The 20,840-nt window shown below is 39.6% G+C and overlaps 1 protein-coding gene across 11 annotated transcripts in view; it reads left to right on the top strand.

Moving 5' to 3' along the window:
• NAV3 (neuron navigator 3) overlaps nucleotides 1–20,840 on the top strand; it is a 1,127,960-nt gene that overhangs the window by 836,999 nt on the left and 270,121 nt on the right. Inside the window, exon 1 of one of the 11 annotated variants that reach the window (XM_063927408.1) lies at nucleotides 19,753–20,678. The exons of the other annotated variants lie outside the window; for them this stretch is intronic. Coding sequence (XP_063783478.1) covers nucleotides 20,135–20,678 — 544 coding nt within the window. The 5' untranslated portion in view covers nucleotides 19,753–20,134. Of the gene's footprint in view, nucleotides 1–19,752; nucleotides 20,679–20,840 lie in introns of those variants that run through there. 11 annotated transcript variants of the gene reach the window in all.

The raw sequence follows: 20,840 nt of genomic DNA, 5'->3' as shown, positions 1-20,840 counted from the left end.
GTCTTCCATTGTGGTGTTGTAAAACCCCACTATAGATGGGCCCCTGTACTGAAGGGGATAGAATTCGGACTTTTTCTTGAAAAGTCTACTATTTTTCTCTTTTTGGGATTCATCTAAGGAATAGATCTTAACCGGAGTGTGTGCCTCCCAATGACTTTCTGATAGGAGATCTTCAAGAGTCTCAATGGTTTCCCTATCGGATTCATCCAGAATAATGGGCAACACATTTTCAACATCTTTTTTAGCTTTTAATTTCTTGGTTGCAAAATACCGTTTTCTGCTAAGATTTCTTGTGAATCTATTCAGATCCACAAATAAATTGAAAAGATTAGGTTTTTTTGCAGGTGCGTATTTGAGGCCCTTGCTGAGTAGGGTTTTTTCTGAATCGGTTAGTTCCCTAGAGGATAAGTTAAAGATACTTTTGGTGTTTAGTATTGCTTTGGGTTTTTTCCTTTTCTGTGCTCCTCCCCTACATCCTCTATGTCTCCTTCTCTTCCTCTTTTGGTATAATTCATATTGGGTCTGTTGGGTTGATTTAGTTCGTGTGAACTTTGTTCTAAAAAACGTGTCTGTTCTTTTTCTCGAGTGTTCTCCTGACCTTGTGGGGTTTTTTTGGGTTTAGCTCCTCCTCTGGCTATAGAGGCAGGGGAGTATTGGTCTCTACTTAGACATTCGTATTTATTCTCCAAAACTATTCCCCGTGGGTCCCTTCGGGGACTGTTTCTATTGGAATGAGTTCTATTTCTTTGGGCTCTCCACCTCCCCACTGTACTCCTCGACCTCCCCCTCCCATAGCTGTAATTTTGTCCACTATTGTCCCTATTGGGATTCCTTGTGACTGATCTCGAATAGTCACGTCTCCTATTGTATGATCTTACTGTATCCGTCTCATAGTCCCCTCTGTCTCTTTCTAGTTTTTTTGTTTTAGTCGATATTACTGATTGCTCATACTCCTCAATTTTTTTATTCACTTTCTGATCTCTTTCTGAAAACTCCATACTTGTCTCATAAGGTTTTAGTTGTTCTTGTATGTATTCTATTTCAGTCTGAATGGTTTTGACCTTTGCACTCCTATATTTGATGAGATGTTCCATAAGTTTGAACGAACAGTCATCAAGTATGGAGTTCCAGCTAGACAGAAATTCTGCATCATCCTTGAATGATGCTGATTTAAATAGACGAAGTCCCCTCGGAATATATTTATTATTTATATACCTTTGTAACGTAGATTGGTCCCACCAGTGGCGTGTTTCTGCCATGCACAATGTTTCTAATTTATTAAACAATTTATGCATGTCATTACTTCCACTGGTTGGGGCATTAGTTTGTTCCTTCACTGGCTCATGGGAGTACTTTTGTCTCCTTTCTAGCCTTTCTGCCAAGCATCTCAGTGTGGTCATTTTGCAAAACAAGCAGCCTCACTACCAGACGTCAAAAGAGGAAAAGAAAAAGGAAGAAAAAGTCAGTGGGTGTAATCCCACAGACAGAAGGTGGGCGCTGATTACTAGAACTGATTGATTATATGAAATACAATTTAGTTAATTGGATAGGTGTAATACCTATAATGTAGGAAACACCCTATTAGCTGCCCACAATGATGGACCTGGATATCCACCTGACTAAGCAAAAAGAGGAATAATAATATTGTGGGCGCTCAGGGGAATTAGAATACAACAGCTGCTGGTTTTGTAAAAAATCAATAACATTTATTGGTAAAGATATATATTATCTAAAAAGAGCAAATCAACATAAATTATTTGGTTGCCATAACCGGCAACTAATGACAAATTAAAAAAACAAGTTGCAACAATACCATAATAGTTTAAAAAGTTAATAGTAATCACTGTGTCCTGGGTCCCGGGACTTTAAAGGATGTTATAGCACTATCCCAGATTAATATTGTTAGTTCTCTTGCATGCATGCATGTGGCTGTTTAATGATTAATAAGAGTTAAGTGCTGTTACTGGCTCAAATGCACTTTGCGGGATAAAAGAAGAAGAAGGCTGAGAATGTTTAACGCCTGTTTATACTTCACCAATTGATGTAGCTGAATTGGTGGTATGCCAGTCCCGCAGCTGTCTCCCTCCGTATAGCTGGCCGCACTGAGGCGGTTTCTCTTGGGGCCATGCCTGGTGTGTATGGCACAGTGTCCTGCAGGCTTATGCTCGGCTACGTCAGGAGCGGAGACAGAGAGCCAAGTGTGGAGATCCTGGGTAGCAGGGGACGCTGCGTTGCCGCGGTTCGCGACTTCCGGTTACGGTGCTTCCGGCTTCCGGTTTGCGGTCCACCTGCGTTCCACAGTTGTGCAAGTCACCTGACGCGTTTCTCCGCCTCCACAATGGGCGGTTTCTTCAGAGGTATAGCTTGGAAGTGATTACAGTCTCTTTTTATACCCACTTGTCAGTCCTTATTGGTTACCAGAACTGAAGGATTATTTTTAACCCTTTCTATGTGCTTAGAATTGTAGAACAGAAACCAGCAGTGTGTCAACGAAAACTGGACCTTGTTTGTTTTAACAATTTCGTTTAGATACGCAATAAAAAACGTTTTAGGACACAACATTATGTAAACATATTCAGTGAATATTTATTAGACCACACTGAGATGCTATGGAATATATATACAAGTTCATATAAAAAATATAATTACAAAATGAGGACAGAGACAATAATCCATATTGAATATAAAGATCTAAATTTCCATAATTAAGTTTTTATAAATTTATACAAAATCACTATTTGATTTAAAAAAAGAAGAAAAATGAGAAGACTAATGGAAATAATGAAGTATTAAATACTAAAAAATATATAAATGAAAAATGAATTATAATCCAAAAAGTCAGGTATTATATAGAATTAATAAATTATATAAAAAATTATTAAATCATGAGCCAATAGATCATAAATTTCTTGGACATAAAAGGGAGAGAGGAGTGGAGTACAGTGGGGGAAAAAAAGGAAACCACACATGGTGGTTCTGTCTTTATATTATATGCATCAGAAATATTAACTGTATGTCTCAACCTAGTTAGGTAATTCTGACCGTTAACCATTTCAATATTGATAGCGGACCAAAATAAACAGTACCTCGGGTGCTGTATTATTTGTGGTGAAATCGAAGATTCATATTAAAGATGTAGTAATAATAATTACAACCCCTAAACCTCACCCAAAGCCACCAGAATAATGGAAGGGGGAAGGGGACAGTTATTATATAGGTTTGAATGAGCAGAAAGAGGAGGTATGTAGGAAGTGAGCACATAAAGGAACTTCCCAGAAGAATTTGGTGGACTTGTTTTAAAGAAGGGATGCTTTCATATGGATGGTATACTAGATGTTATTCAACTCAATGTTTTCGTTGAGGCCTAATGGTTCTAACGTCCTTAGACGGAATATCCAGAAGGCTTCTCTCCTGCTTAACAATGTGAAGCGATCTCCGCCTCTATCGGTAATTCTGACTTGTTCTAAAGCCGTAATACGAATGTTGGCTATGTCTCCATGTTCACACATTCTGGTGTGTCTGGAGAGACTGTGGAGGGGACACTTTTTAAGAATGTTTCTTCTGTGTTCCAGAAACCGCACTTTAAGCTTCCTTATGGTGCGTCCGATATACTGGATGCCACACCCACATTCAACCAGATAAACTACATAGGTGGAATTACAATTCAAAAATTGTGTTATGGTGAATTCTTTACCTGTAGTTCTAGACCTATAAGACTTTTTTCGGTGATCTATATTTTTACAAGTTAGACATCTGGAAGCAGCACATTTAAAGAATCCATTAGGTTCAGTCCCTAACCATTTAGAGTGGGGAACTTCTGTTAAATTAATATTTACGCTTGACTCCTTGGTAGGTGTGCTTTTGGTATTAATGATCTTCTCGCCCCTGTTTGGATTCTTCTTAGTCTTAAACATACTGGGTGCTAGTTTGGATTGGAGTGTATCTGATCTTCTATATACTACCTTAATCCGTTTACCTATTTCTGATTCCAGTAGAGGATCAATTTTCAATAATTGGGTGTTTTTAGAGATGATTTTTCTTATTTGTGTAGCATGTGTATTATATTGTGTAACAAACACACAGTTATCACTTAACTTGTTCCCCTCTGAGCATTTCGCAACTTGTTTGTCTTCTAATAAGGTGGTTCTATTTCTACAATCTACCTCATGTAGAGCATTCCGCAAGATATGGTCAGGGTAGCCCTGCTCCTGGAATGCCAAGTACAATTTATTAGCTTGTTCCTTGTAGATGTGTTCTCTAGAACAGTTCCTTTTTAGCCTTAGGAACTGACTTTTGGGTATGTTATTGCGCCATGCTTGAAGATGGCTGCTACTGTACTTAAGAAAGTTATTTGTGTCAACGGATTTGAAGTAAGTCTCAGTATGTATGCAGCCATCTACAGACAGGAGCGCAATATCCAAAAAGTTAATGGAGTGGGGGTGGGAGGTATGGGTGAATTTAAGTCCATAATCATTGCCATTTAAATGAGTGATAAAAGTGCTAATAGTGCTGTCGTCCCCATCCCAAATAAAAAATAAATCATCTATATAGCGGCCATAGAGGACCAGGTGCGCCCCAAGGTCCGCCCCCCAAATGAGCTCCTGTTCAAGTGCACCCATATAGAGATTGGCGTAACTCGGGGCGAACCTGGTCCCCATGGCCGTGCCCCGTGACTGTAAAAAATATTGATGTGCAAACGTGAAATAGTTGTGCTCTAAAATGAACTTTATGGATGCAACCAAAAAGGTTCTCAGATGTTCTGAGATGGTTAGATCTCTGTCGAGTACATTAGAGATGGTTTCAATCCCTTTCTGATGCGGGATATTCGAGTACAAAGACTCCACATCACATGTGAGAAATTGATATGTACTGTACTCTTCCATCTAATATTTTTTAGCATGTTCAGAAATTGTGTGGTGTCTCTTATGTAGGATTTTAATTGTGTTACGTGCCCTTGTAGGTGTGCATCCACAAAGTGTGACAGGTTAGAGTGTAATGATGAATGATGAATGATGAAGCATATACATACAAATAAATGCATATAAGAGTGTAATGATGAATCATGTACATATATAAGAGTGTAATGATGAAGCATATACATATAAATGCATAGAAGAGTGTAATGATGAAGCATATACATACAAATAAATGCATATGAGTGTAATGATGAAGCATGTACATATAAATGCATATAAGAGTGTAATGATGAAGCATATACATATAAATGCATATAAGAGTGTAATGAGGAAGCATATACATATAAAAGCATATACATACATATACATTCATATAAGAGAGTAATGATGAAACATGTACATATAAATGCATATAAGAGTGTAATGATAAAGCATATACATACATATACATTCATATAAGAGAGTAATGATGAAACATGTACATATAAATGCATATAAGAGTGTAATGATAAAGCATATACATACACATAAATGCACAGAAGAGTGTAATGATGAAGCATATACATACATATAAATGCATATAAGAGTGTAATGATGAAGCATGTACATATAAATGCATATAAGAGAGTAATGATGAAGCATGTACATATAAATGCATATAAGAGTGTAATGATGAAGCATATACATACATATAAATGCATAGAAGAGTGTAATGATGAAGCATGTACATATAAATGCATATAAGAGAGTAATGATGAAGCATGTACATATAAATGCATATAAGAGTGTAATGATGAAGCATATACATACATATAAATGCATAGAAGAGTGTAATGATGAAGCATATACATACAAATAAATGCATATAAGAGTGTAATGATGAATCATGTACATATATAAGAGTGTAATGATGAAGCATATACATATAAATGCATAGAAGAGTGTAATGATGAAGCATATACATTCATATAAATGCATATAAGAGAGTAATGATGAAACATGTACATATAAATGCATATAAGAGTGTAATGATGAAGCATATACATACACATAAATGCACAGAAGAGTGTAATGATGAAGCATATACATACAAATAAATGCATATAAGAGTGTAATGATGAAGCATGTACATATAAATGCATAGAAGAGTGTAATGATGAAGCATGTACATATAAATGCATATAAGAGTGTAATGATGAAACATATACATATAAATGAATATAAGAGTGTAATGATGAAGCATATACATCATAATTGCCTATTTCTGAAAACCGTTTTCAGGGAGATTATAGATAGTAGTAGAAGGGGTGTGTCTAGCGCCACCCACAGGGTGTGTCTAGCTCCACCTATGGGAATTTCTTTTGCCACTCGTGGTGTGTCCTGCAGTGGCAGATGAAATCTGAAGTACTAATTGCAGCATGCTAGCTGGGGGTTTGTGAATGGGTGGTATGTGCAGTCGCAAATAAAAACCCGCTAATTTACGTGATCATCGGCATTGCGTCCAAGTCAGAATCAGACCCATAATTGGATGTGCCAGCAATGAGCCTGACCTTGGGGTAAAGGTGATAGGGTCCAAGTTGCCGGAGGCTCGGGATTTCATCAGCGAATGACCATACTTTTAAAACCAGGTTGATTTTGCCTTGTAAATGATTGGCGCTTTAATAATTCTCAGACAAAATCCTGGACCTCCGCCAACTTGGAACCTATTACATTTACCCCCTTGTCTCTACTGATGTGTAGCCTGAGGCCAGGGGCGTAGGGAGGGCGGTTCCGGTGGAGCTCGAGCTCCGCTCCATGATGCACGGGCATCTGACGTCCTGAAATCAGACGCCAGATGGGTGGAGATGCGGCCAGACTCCACAGGACTGCGGAGATGGAGCAGCAGCAACGGCAAGCAGGAGCGGGGCAGGTGAGTATTGTTTTTTTGTTGTTTTTCTTTTGTGTGTAAGCAAGCCGTGCTACCCGGGGGCACAAACCATAGGGCACAACTACTGGGGGCAAATCTACAGGGGGCACTACTACTGGGGGAAAATCTACTGAGGGCACAGCTACAGGGGGCACAACTACTGTGGCCATGCCCCTTCCCTATGAAGCCACGCGCCTTCAGTGTGCACTATGTTTGACCTAGGGGTGTGTGTGTGTGTGTGTGTGTGTGTGTGGGGGGGGGTGCCCAAAGGTCTAGAACCGGCCCAGGTGGCCACGCCCCCAATTCAGTACAGGGGAGGGGGGCGCCGAAACATACCTTGCTCCAGGCACCATGACACCTTGCTACACCCCTGCCTGAGGCGTCACTCCTTATCTTGAAGTATTGAAACACACTCATGAATGGAAAGTACATATTATAGAATGCAGACAATTTGTCACACATACAATGGGCGGGATGTAATGGAGTCCAAGTTTGCCCGATGTGTGGTATGCCAGAGGAACTCAGATTTTTTTTTTAAGGGGGTGATCATTTACAAGGCATTTGGCTTTTAAATGATTGCCCCATTTTAAAAAAGTCTGAGTTCGGCTGGTATCCCGCACGTTGGGCGTACTTGGACTCCATTACATCCCGCCCTATATATTCCTCATGTTTCATACATGAGGGCTTCAAACATTGGAGGGTTAACCAACAGGAACAGTTGGCAACACAAATTTGTGATTAAATCAATAATGTCAGTACACAGGGGCAGTAATTCTTATACAATACAGTGTCAGTCAATTATATCATAGAGTTTGAGTGATACTTGTCCCTCAGTGTGATAAAAGTTACATTTAAAATAATGTATATTGGGTGTATCCCAATAATACATACACTGGCGGGAACCTTCAATTTTGAGCCTATATTAAACTGAGGAGAAAAAAGGGGAATCAATTTCTATTGCCATCAGTATATGGGTACTATATATCACGGCCGTAACTAGGTGTGTGCGGATGGGGCACCGCACATAGCGCTGCAAGGTAGGGGGCATTGTTGGCGGCACTTGTCAATTACCTGTTTTAATTACTTTCACTTGCAGCTTCCCCACTTTTTGAAACCCAGCTTCTCCTGACAGTCCCTGTCTCCTACCCCCACTCCTTCTGTCGCTCATAACTATACAGCAAGGGTGTTAAACTTGTGGCCCATGAACCGCATGCGGCCCCTGGCCAGGGGTCCTTATGTGTTCTGTTGGCAGGAAATTGAGCCAGAACGCTGACCAGGTTAGAGGTGTCCATCCGGATCCGGCCCACCTCGTCCGAGCTCCGGGCACAATTTCTAAACTCAGTCTGGTAGGAGGGGCATAGAGGGAGGAGCCAGCCCACACTCTTAAACTCTTAAAGTGCCAGTGGCTCCTGGTGGACCCGTCTATACCCTATGGTTCTAATGTGGACCCCAGCATCCTCTAGGACATTAGGGAAAAAACATTTTTTAGTTTATGCTAAAATATAAAATGTTTATTATGAAGAATATTTAACAAATAATATTTGCGAGACATCTCCGAAAACAGTCCGTTTTGGAGACTGCCCACAAATATTAAACATGGATATCTATTGCATTCCTCCTATTGTGAGCACAAAGGCAGCCACCAAAAATTTCTGCGGCAGTTGGTAAACTGCAAAACTCACCAAGCTCCAGAATGCAAAGCATTTCTGAGCTTGGCCCGGCAGCTAATGCCGTTTCTAAATGGCGTTTGTAGCCCGTGGGCTACATTATGCAATTTTTCCCTGGAGAGGGATCCTTGGGATCCCTCTGCATTACTGTCTGCTCTCACATATGCAGTCTGACGAAGGCACATGTGAAGTAGCACAGCCGGGGTCTAAACCCAGAAGTAAAGTGATCGCATTAGCGATTATTTTACTTCTTATACATTGCAGCGACTGGCGTGAGATTGATTATGGCATAAAAGCTACACCTCTGGACTCACGAAGTGTCATCCTTAAGCACTAAGGAGAGGAAAAAAACCCTTGCGGGGAAACCTCTGGGGAACCATGGTCTCAGGATCGCCCTTCCCTCTGGGCATTAAGAGGTATACTAATAGGGGGATCAGTATGATATGATCGTAATACTGATGCCGGGATCCCGGTGCAAAAAAGACCGACAGGGTTGAGCAGGGGCGTCAGAACATTTATGGTCTTGGGGGGTGGGGTGGGCAAGATAGATCCTCATTTAGAGCCCTCAGGGAAGAGGAGGCCATACTACGGGGACAAAATGGAGGCAGCACTATGGTGGTGAGGTGGTGGGAAGAGAGAGGGAGACTGTCAGGGAAAGAAAGAGGGAGAGAGAGAGACTAAGTGTCAGGGGGAGTGAGGGATAGAAAGGGACAGTGTCAGATAGAGAGAGAAACAGTGTCAATGAGAGAGAGAGAGAGAGAGAGAGGAGCAAGAGAAGAGAGAATGTTAGGGAGACAGAGAGAGGAGAGAGTGTTAGGGAAAGATGGAGGGAGAGTCTTAGGGAGTGAGAGGAGCGGGAGTGTTAGTGAGAGAGGAGAGGGAGTTGTTAGGGAGAGAGAGGAGTAAGAGTGTTAGGGAGAGAGAGAGAGGGGAGTGAGTGTTAGGAAGAGAGAGAGAGGAGAGAGAGTGTTAGGGAGAGAGGAGCGACAGTGTTAGGGGGAGAGAGAGAGAGAAAGAGAGGAGAGAGAGTGTTAGGGAAAGAGAGTGTTAGGGAGAGAGAGTGAGGAAAGAGGGCTATGTCACCTTTATTATATGCAAAGATAGGGAAATAGTCACTTGTTATGGCTCTATTTTACATAATTTATACCAGATTGTTCCATTTCATCATTTGGTTCATCTATGGGGGAGATGTATTAAGCCCTGCAGAGTGATAAAGTGGAGAGAGATAAAGTACCAGCCAATCAGCTCCTAACTGCCATGTTGCCATGTTACATGCTGTGTTTGAAAAATGACAAATAGTAACTGATTGGTTATTATTCTTTCTCCATTTTATCACTCTTCCAGGATTAGTATATCTGCCCCCAGTTCATTGATAAAAAGGTCAGCCATTCCACTATCTCCAGAGGAGCGGCTTATACAGTTTTGACATTAGGGGAAACGAACAGAGTAAAATAGGCTCCCGACTACTACTGTGGGCATTGGGCCTAATTCATACCTGGTTGCACGCAGGCTATTTTTGCGCTGTTACGACCAGGTAACTGCAGCCTACATGGGAGGGGGTAAGCGCCTTTGCAGGGGTGCAATCGGCAGTGCAGTTTCTGCACAGCCCAGGACTTACTCAGCCGCTGCAACGATCCGGACAGGTGGTGACGTCAGGAATCCTTCTCTGGAACGGCTGGGCACACCTGCGTTTTTACGGACACTCCCAGAAAACGGTGAGTTACCGCCCATGAACGCCTTCTGCCTGTCAATCTTCTTGCAATCACCGGTGCAATAGCTTTCATCGTTAGATTCGTCGCTGCCCAGTGGCGGCCGATGTGCCTGCGCATTTTGGGCCACACGCATGCGCTGTTCAGACCCGATCACACAGCTGCGAAAAAATACAGCGTGCAATCGAGTCTGAATGACCCCCATTATATTATAAGGGGCATTACTACTGTTGACATTATGCATATAAGGGGCACTACTTTGGGCATAATATGTATAAGCAGCACTACTGCCGTCAGCATTATTTGTAAGGGGCATTGCTACCGTGGGCATTAAGTGTATAATGGGCACTACTGTGTAGAGAAACATGACTAGGGGGCGCTACTGTGTGACGTAATGTGAAAAAGGGACACTACTATGTGGCATACCAAGGAACAGGGGCACTACGTGTGATGTAATGTGAATAAGATTGTGCTATTGTGTGGCGTAATTTAAATTGGGAGTACTATTGTGTGCCCACGCCCCTTCTTTGTGAGACCACACCCCTTTTTTCCAGGCAGCTCGCTGTCACTCTAGAAAGTATGGGAGGGCTCAAATTTAAAGTTTGCATGGGGACGCCGAACACTATAGCACCGCCCCTGCCCCCACACCATCTGTATTTCTTATACAGAGCTGCCCCCTTCTGCATGTTTTGTATTGTCCACTCTCTCCCACCATAGTCTCTGTTTTGTACTGCTCAACTCCAAGAAAAAAGCGCTATGCTAAAATGTGTGTCAGCTGTCCCAACTAAAGATACCATTAAAAGAGTTAATTACTACTCCTCGTCTTATTGAGGACTGCTGCTTTCAAACTATTGGGTTGTTGATTCCCAATATATTTAGTGAATAAAATGTAGAGAATAAATTGAAAGCGCTGTCCAGAATAAAGACTTAATGTAAAAAAATGTTTTATTTATAATAAAACACTTAATATATACACCTAATAAAAATCCACCTGAATGGCTAGACCATGCCTCATTAATAATGAAGTTAATTAACACAGCTACCACTATAGTTATACTGGCAATTAATATTTCTTTCCTGTATAAAATAATGTAACGTGTAATGTGATACAGTTTACTCCACAATGTACAATCTTTAGTACTCCGTAACCACACTGTATTAATCAAATGGACCACTTAATTTCACAGCCCAAGCATATCTAGAGGAAGTGCATATAGATAATTGCTAATAACCTCCCACTAGGACAGCGTTGTGATGTAATATGTCCAAATAGGACAAGCTGGATTATTGCAGAGTGGCTGTCGGTAATAATGTCTCTCACAGAAGCAATCAGCTGGTTAACTTCTGACGGGCGTCCCCGTCTGTATAAAGATTATGGGAGTAAAGGTTCATATGATATAGTTCACATTAGCTTATATATCCACTGCAGCTGTAACAAGTGTATGGCTTAGCTCACCAATACTTTCAACTACCGCGTCTCCCGCCGGGCTCCGTCCTCGTCACACTCAGCGGCTCTACTGCTGGCGTCAGCGCTGTAATTCTCCCGTTGGTATGGGTTGTGTGTGGGCGGCTTGGATAGTGAAAGGTCCTCCGGCCAGTAATTATAAACTCCGTTGGCTACTGAGTGCTAGCCTGTGATCAGCAGGATCATACAGAGTCTCACCGGCACTTGGACGAGAAGATAGCTGCTTAAAGAGGCTTGTATCCACAACAGGCAGGGGTTTAAACTTGACGCGGTTCTCAGCCTATTCCTGGTGGCTGTTTTCTCAGAAGTATACTCCCCCTTTCCTCATCCACTGCTTTTATCCCTGAGGGATGCAGTAATCACATTTCAATAGGTGCATTAACCCATTCACCATCAGGGGTTATAATTAACAATCTATGCACTCATGGTGGAGCATTATAAAATTAGTGTAATATAAGATACATAAAACATAAAATTAACTTTATAATTCATTATTACCAAATCAATTAGTTGTTGGGCAATTTCTTATAGCAGCTGACACACATAGAACATCATCTTATCTAAAAATAGACTTCCATTAAACCTTTTTCTTTATTATTAATTATTTTTTATTACATATTCATTTGAATTAAAATTAAGATACTATTCTGTTAGTTTATTTATTAACATTTCCTCCTTAGTTTATACAAAACCCTTTAGATTGATTTGCATAATGGTTTATATCAAACCCTATAGTGCATGGGTCATAAAACAAACAGGTTAGGATTACCGCAAATAATTAAATGTAATATCCTATACTATTCCCCCATCTCCACAAATAATGTCAGCTGCTATAAGAAATTGCCCAACAACTAATTGATTTGGTAATAATGAATTATAAAGTTAATTTTATGTTTTATGTATCTTATATTACACTAATTTTATAATGCTCCACCATGAGTGCATAGATTGTTAATTATAACCCCTGATGGTGAAAGGGTTAATGCACCTATTGAAATGGTGATTACTGCATCCCTCAGGGATAAAAGCAGTGGATGAGGAAAGGGGGAGTATACTTCTGAGGAAACAGCCACCAGGAATAGGCTGAGAAACGCGTCAAGTTTAAACCCCTGCCTGTTGTGGATACAAGCCTCTTTAAGCAGCTATCTTCTCGTCCAAGTGCCGGTGAGACTCTGTATGATCCTGCTGATCACAGGCTAGCACTCAGTAGCCAACGGAGTTTATAATTACTGGCCGGAGAACCTTTCACTATCCAAGCCGCCCACACACAACCCATACCAACGGGAGAATTACAGCGCTGACGCCAGCAGTAGAGCCGCTGAGTGTGACGAGGACGGAGCCCGGCGGGAGACGCGGTAGTTGAAAGTATTGGTGAGCTAAGCCATACACTTGTTACAGCTGCAGTGGATATATAAGCTAATGTGAACTATATCATATGAACCTTTACTCCCATAATCTTTATACAGACGGGGACGCCCGTCAGAAGTTAACCAGCTGATTGCTTCTGTGAGAGACATTATTACCGACAGCCACTCTGCAATAATCCAGCTTGTCCTATTTGGACATATTACATCACAACGCTGTCCTAGTGGGAGGTTATTAGCAATTATCTATATGCACTTCCTCTAGATATGCTTGGGCTGTGAAATTAAGTGGTCCATTTGATTAATACAGTGTGGTTACGGAGTACTAAAGATTGTACATTGTGGAGTAAACTGTATCACATTACACGTTACATTATTTTATCCAGGAAAGAAATATTCATTGCCAGTATAACTATAGTGGTAGCTGTGTTAATTAACTTCATTATTAATGAGGCATGGTATAGCCATTCAGGTGGATTTTTATTAGGTGTATATATTAAGCGTTTTATTATAAATACATTTTTTTTTTTACATTAAGTCTTTATTCTGGACAGCGCTTTCAATTTATTCTCTGTTTTGTACTGTGCTCTCAATTCCCCCCACCACACACACAATTACACAAGTATGGTACCTTTCCTCCTGCATGTTATTCTCCTGTCCTTACTGCCTCTGTGACCCCTCCCGTCGTATTCAACTGATACTTTGCAGATCTCTTTGCCGGTCGCCCAACACTCTGCAAATCTCTTTGCCAGATGATGATTTAAACAACCAGAATTTCTTGGTCAGACATACTATGTGCATAATTGTACTACTGCATTTTGTTGTGTACTTTCAATTTTATTCATTTGTAATTTATCTATTTTATTTACTTTTTTTCATCTAAAACCAACGTCCTGTCTCATATAGACCCAAGTCTTATGCTCCAGATTTTATCTTCCCTAGTTTTAGGACCATGTTAGTATCATACAATACCCACAGTGTGCAGGTTACAGTCATAATGATAGAGCTACTGAAACTATCCTTTATATTACAAATGAAATTATGTGTATAAGGGACACTACTACTGTAGGCATTGTGTATAATGGGCACTACTGCTGTGCGCATTATGTGCAAGGGCCACTGCTACTGTGGGCATTATGTGTATAATGAATACTACTACTGTGGGCATTATGTGTAAGGTACTCTACTACTGTGGGCATTGTGTGTAAGGGGCACTACTATGGGCATTGTGTATAAAGCATTACGTACAAGGGCCACTACTACTGTGGACATTATGTGTATATGGGGCAGCACTACTGTGTGCATTATGGATATATGGGGCACCACTACTATGGGCGTTATGTACATAAGGAGCACTACTACTGTTGGAATTATGTGTATTGGGGCACTACTAATGATGGCATTATGTGTATAAGTGGCACTACTACTACTGTGGGCATTATGTGTATCAGTGGCAGTACTACTGTGGGCATTATTTGTAAGGGGCATTACTACTGTGGGCATTTTGTGTGTATTGGGCACTACTGTGTAGCATAATGTGACTAGGGGGTGCTACTGTATGACCTAATATGAATAAGGAACACTATGTGGCGTACTATGAATCAGGAGCACTACGTGCGGTGTAATGTGACTAAGCTTGTGCTTTTGTGTGTCATAATTTAAATTGGGAGTACTATTGTGTGGCCATGCCCCTCTTTGTGAGATCACACCCCTTCTTCACGAAGCTCGCTGTCAATTTACAAAGTATGGGAGGGCTCAAATTTATAGTTTGCAAGGGGACGCCGATCACCCTAGCACTGCCCCGCCTGTCAAACACCATCTATATGTCCTATACTGAGCTGCCCCCTACTGCATGTTTTGTATTGTCCGCTCTCCTCCACCATACTGTCGTCTCTGTTTTGTACTGTGCTCTCAATACCCCCCACCACACACACAATTACACAAGTATGGTAACTTACCTCCTGCATGTTGTCCTCCAGACCTTGCTGCCTCTGCGACCCCTCCCGTCGTCTTCAACTGACACTTTGCAGATCTGCTTGCCAGTCACCCGACACTCTGCAAATCTCTTTGCCAGAACTTTGCCAGATGATGAAAAAACACAAAAAACTATCCTTAAGCATAGTACTAGTTTAAGTACAATAGAAATAGAAGTACAATTAAATGTCCATGAGTCCACCACTTTTCCAATTTTCCTTAAACCAAACATACTTTAAAATGTATCAATTTGCTATGTATCTATTTTATTAACTTTTTTAACCCAAAGCAAGATCCTGCCTCATAGAGACTTATCTCCATCCCCCTGTATGTGTGCTTGTCCTCCATACTGCCCTCTTTATTTCTGTAACGCTACATTTTTATTCCTAAATATGTCATTCCTTCCTGAGCTTCTCCTAATTATGTGTCCTTGTACCTATATTCACTGTTCTGTCTATCGTGTCTTGCCTTTCAGTTGACTATACTGCACTCTGTCTTCCTTACCATCATACCCTGCTATGTGGGACTCACCTCCTCCTACCTGTCTTCCTGCATGGTGACTGGAAACTTCAGCCGCTGTAGCTAGAATGTTACAGGATGAAGCATTGTGAGGTCACAAGCTAGTGATGTCACAGGCTAGGTGTGTGAAGTTACAGCTATCTTACATATACATTTTATACCTCAATTATAACTGGATTTATATTAATTTCTAGTTTTAAAAAAATAAGACTAGTGTAGAAAATGAACTATAAGACAATGTTGTACAGAGTGCCTCAATATATAGGTAAATAGAAAATATAAGTGAAAGAAATTTCTAGACTAAATCAACATTTATATTTTATAGGGATATAAAGCTCTTTATCTAACAGGCTTAAGTAATAATTTTCCATTATGTGTGTGTGTGTGTGTGTGTATATATATATATATATATATATATCAAACTGTCCCGATTTTTGTGGGGCGGCTCCGTTTTTTGGGACTGCTAACGGTATCCCACCCAGAGACTGCAGTGTCCCGCGGGGGGGGGGGGGGGGGCAGTTGGGAGGCTCCTGTCAATTGCTCTTCTGCTGTAGAGCTGTGTGCTCGGCCCACAGCTCATAGGCACTGGCCCTATGGATGGAGGTGGGCTTGGGGGCACCATTTATCTTTCTGGCTCAGGGCAACAAAATGTCTAGTTACGGCTCTGCTATATATACAGTTGTACAAATACAAACAACCCTACTGATAGGGGGATGGCTTTGTACCTGGTACTGTAAAAATAAATATAATGGCAATTATCTAACATAGCATTAGCAGACATATGCATACAGGAATATGCATCCTGGTGCATAGATTTTACAGTTTGAGATAAGTATCAAAAAGTTTCATATAAACAAGATTCCAGAAATACCCTCAGTATAGTGCACTGGTGATGGCTACTGCATACCACGTGCAAGGCAGTGAGTATTGTAGCATGTGAGGAGATCTCCTATGTGTAACTGAGGGTACAGGGAGATAGAAAGGCATCTGCTGTAGTATCAGCTTCTTCCCCCAAACCATTGTTTAGTGTAATCAGAAAACCAGTGCTGAGTAGGCGTGTCCAGACCGGGAGGGGGCGTGTCAGGGTTGCTGTGATTTACATTGTAACATTGCCTCTCCCTGCTGAGGTATGATCCACATACTACTCTGTAAAACCAGACACAGAGGGGGACTAACAGCCCAGTACACAGTTTTTCACATGTGGCTGCAACCCGTACCTGCAGCAGACACTGAAACTGTGCTGTGGGCGTCTTTGGAGCTGGCTGTGCAAACAATACGAGTGCATCCATTCCACCCTGGCTTCCTCGGCTCCCATCACTGGTCACAACAGGAAACACATGCGCCTGCCCTCCCCAACTCCTGCACTCAGCTGAGCTCACTGGCCGGTGAGTCACGTCTCCTGGGACACCCTCCCTCCCCCGGCTGCTATGCTGCGGCTCCTGGCGCAGACGCAATCCAAATTAATAAAGAGGATTTGAAGAATCCGGGAGATTTGTGGACATTTCCGTGGCAACGGGAGACTGCTCATTGAACCGGGAGTCTCCCGCAGGATTCGGGAGGATGGGGGGGGGGGGTTAGGCAAATATAGTAGACAAGTAGACAATCACATAAATGCATATGAGTGTAATGATAAAGCATATATATACATATAAGAGTGTAATGATGACACATAAATACATATAAATGCATATATTGAGTGTACTGCTGAGGCATATACATACATATAAATGCATATAAGAGTGTAATGATGAAGCGTACATATATAAATGCATATAAGAGTGTAACGATAAAGCATATACATAAATACATATAAGAGTGTAATGATGAAACATATACATATAAATACATAAAAGAGTGTAATGATGAAGCATATACATATAAATGCATATGAGTGTAATGCTAAAGCATATATATATATATATATATATATATATAAATGCATATAAGAGTGTAATGAAGCATATACCTAAAAATGCATATGAGAGTAATGATGAAGCATATACATACATATAAATGCATATATTGAGTGTAATGATGAAACATATACATATAAATGCATATAAGAGTGTAATGATGAAACATATACATATAAATGCATATATTGAGTGTAATGATGAAGCATATACATACATTTAAATGCATATATTGAGTGTAATGATGAAACATATACATATAAATGCATATAAGAGTGTAATGAAGCATATAGATATAAATGCATATACTGTAAGAGTGTAATGATGAAGCATATACATACAAACACATATAAGAGTGTAATGATGAAGCATATACATACATTTAAATGCTTATATTGAGTGTAATGATGAAACATATACATATAAATGCATATGAGTGTAATGATGAAGCATATACATATAAATGCATATAAGAGTGTAATGATGAAACATATACATATAAATGCATATATTGAGTGTAATGATGAAGCATATACATACATTTAAATGCATATATTGAGTGTAATGATGAAACATATACATATAAATGCATATAAGAGTGTAATGATGAAGCATATACATATAAATGCATATACTGTAAGAGTGTAATGATGAAGCATATACATATAAATGCATATACAAGTGTAATGATGAAACATATAAATGCATATAAGAGTGTAATGTTGAAGCATATACAGTACATATGAATGCATATAAGAGTGTAATGATGAAACATATACATATAAATGCATATAAGAGTGTAATGATGAAGCATATACATATAAATGCATATAAGAGTGTAATGATGAAGCATATACATACATATACATGCATATATTGAGTGTAATGATGAAACATACATATAAATGCATATAAGAGTGTAATGATGAAGCATATACATATAAATGCATATACTGTAAGAGTGTAATGATGAAGCATATACATATAAATGCATATACAAGTGTAATGATGAAACATATAAATGCATATAAGAATGTAATGAAGAATATACACATTCATATACATGCATATAAGAGTATAATGAAGCATATACATAAAAATGCATATAAGAGAATAATAATGAAGCATATACATACATATAAATGTATATATTGAGTGTAATAATGAAACATACATATAAATGCATATAAGAGTGTAATGATGAAGCATATACATATAAATGCATATAAGAGTGTAATGATGAAGCATATACATACATATACATGCATATACTGAGTGTAATGATGAAACATATACATATAAATGCATATACTGTAAGAGTGTAAGGATGAAGCATATACATATAAATGCATATAAGAGTGTAATGATGAAACATATACATATGCATGCATATAAGAGTGTAATGATGAAGCATATGCCTACATATAAATGCATATATTGAGTGTAATGATGAAACATACATATAAATGCATATACTGTAAGAGTGTAATGATGAAACATATACATATAAATGCATATGAGAGTAATGATGAAGCATATACATATAAATGCATATAAGAGTGTAATCATGAAGCATATACAAATATAAATACATATAAGAGTGTAATGATGAAGCATATACATATAAATGCATATAAGAGTGTAATGATGAAGCATGTACATATAAATGCATAGAAGAGTGTAATGATGAAACATATACATATAAATGCTTATAAGAGTGTAATGATGAAACATATACATATAAATGCATATAAGAGTGTAATGAGGAAGCATATACATATAAATGCATATAAGAGTGTAATGATGAAGCATATACATATAAATGCATATAAGAGTGTAATGATGAAGCATATACATATAAATGCATATAAGAGTGTAATGATGAAGCATATACAAATATAAATGCAGCAGTATGCTAATTTATAGAAAATGTAACAAATATAATTATGTAACAGAAACAATGGCTTAAAATAATGTAAAGAAGCAAATGCTCTAGATAGATAACAAGATAACATTTTTAAAATCTAGCAATTATTTTAAACATACTGTATTTATCCAATTGGTTGACTGCTGTTTAGGATGTTTTATTGGTAGACAGAGAGTAATAGAATCTTTGAACTTTTTAACCTGCAAGCTGATGACCTGTGGCATAGTGCTTTGGACAGCAGCTTAGTGTAACCAGGAGGCTGTCCGCTGCCATGGCAGCTAGCAGCATATACTGCAGTGCATGGGAAGAGTCAGATCTCAGGATGCAGGTTGAATACTAAATTGTAAGCAGGCGACTTGTGCAGAGCTGTGCTTCACTTGTATTGAGCTCTGACGTGAGCACACTGTACTTGCAGCACTGTGTCAGATAAAGTCTAGGAAATCTGTGCTTGGAGGAGTCGTCTGGAGAGGGAAGGAGAAGAACAAGGTGGATGAGAATTTTTTCTTGAATTTGAGCTTCTATTAAAATGAAGGTAATTCCTTTGGATGCCTCTAGCAGTGTAATGGAAAGAGACAAATGGGTTTTACTCTTGGGCTGGACTCGTGTATTGAAGCAGCACGCTGTACATGTACTTCCAAAGGATTTGTAACATACCTACAATTACCTCTGCAGTTGTGGCACAGTGATGGTAGTGAGTCTCATACTGCACAATATAGCACACAGCTGCAAGGTGGAGACTGTTTTCTTCATGAAATATCAAATGTTTATTGAAAGATGCAACGTCCAACTGAATTACCACTTGTCAAGAAAAAGGATGTCCGAAGAGATGTTTGTCTCCGGAAACAAAAGTCTATGACAAATCTGTCATTTGCCAGTGGAAGCAAAGAAAATGGAGTACTCTTCTCTTATCAGGCAAGCTGGCATGAAGAGACATCCAGCACACAACTTCACTTCCGGGAGAAGGAAGAGAGAGTTCAGGCTTCTAGCTGCCTCTCCAGGATGCTCTCCCAGTCTGTGCACTCTCTTCTTCCTGCACCTTCTTGGGAGCCTGATAACACAGCATCCAACTGTCATTTTTCAGCACCAAAAAAATCATCCTACCACTTTGCAGGAAGCAAAAATGTGCTGAGAGTTTCAGTGGCAGGATGCTCCCAGCTTGCCGAAGACCAATGCTGCAATAACTTGTGTGATATGCGCAAAAGTTGGTCTGAAGAAGAAGATGACAGTTGCTTGCGGGAAGGAACTGCCCACCTGGATGAGGAAGTCATCATGACCATGCTAGGTGACCTAGAACAGGCTTTGTATTGTGAATCAATTGGTGAGTTAAATGTTTGATTTGGAGGCACTAGATGGGGAAGATTGTATGCATTATGGTGTATAAAAAGTAGACAGTTTCTTATACGTAAATTGCTAGTTTTACAAATTGTTTGAAATGTAAAATCTTCATTTGTAAGAGCTCTTTTATTCAGACAATTTAAAC

Source organism: Pseudophryne corroboree, chromosome 6, assembly GCF_028390025.1.
Source record: "Pseudophryne corroboree isolate aPseCor3 chromosome 6, aPseCor3.hap2, whole genome shotgun sequence".
Taxonomy (NCBI): Eukaryota; Metazoa; Chordata; class Amphibia; order Anura; family Myobatrachidae; genus Pseudophryne; species Pseudophryne corroboree.
Note: the sequence above shows the minus strand (reverse complement) of the source record. Positions and strands in the feature narration are given on the sequence as shown.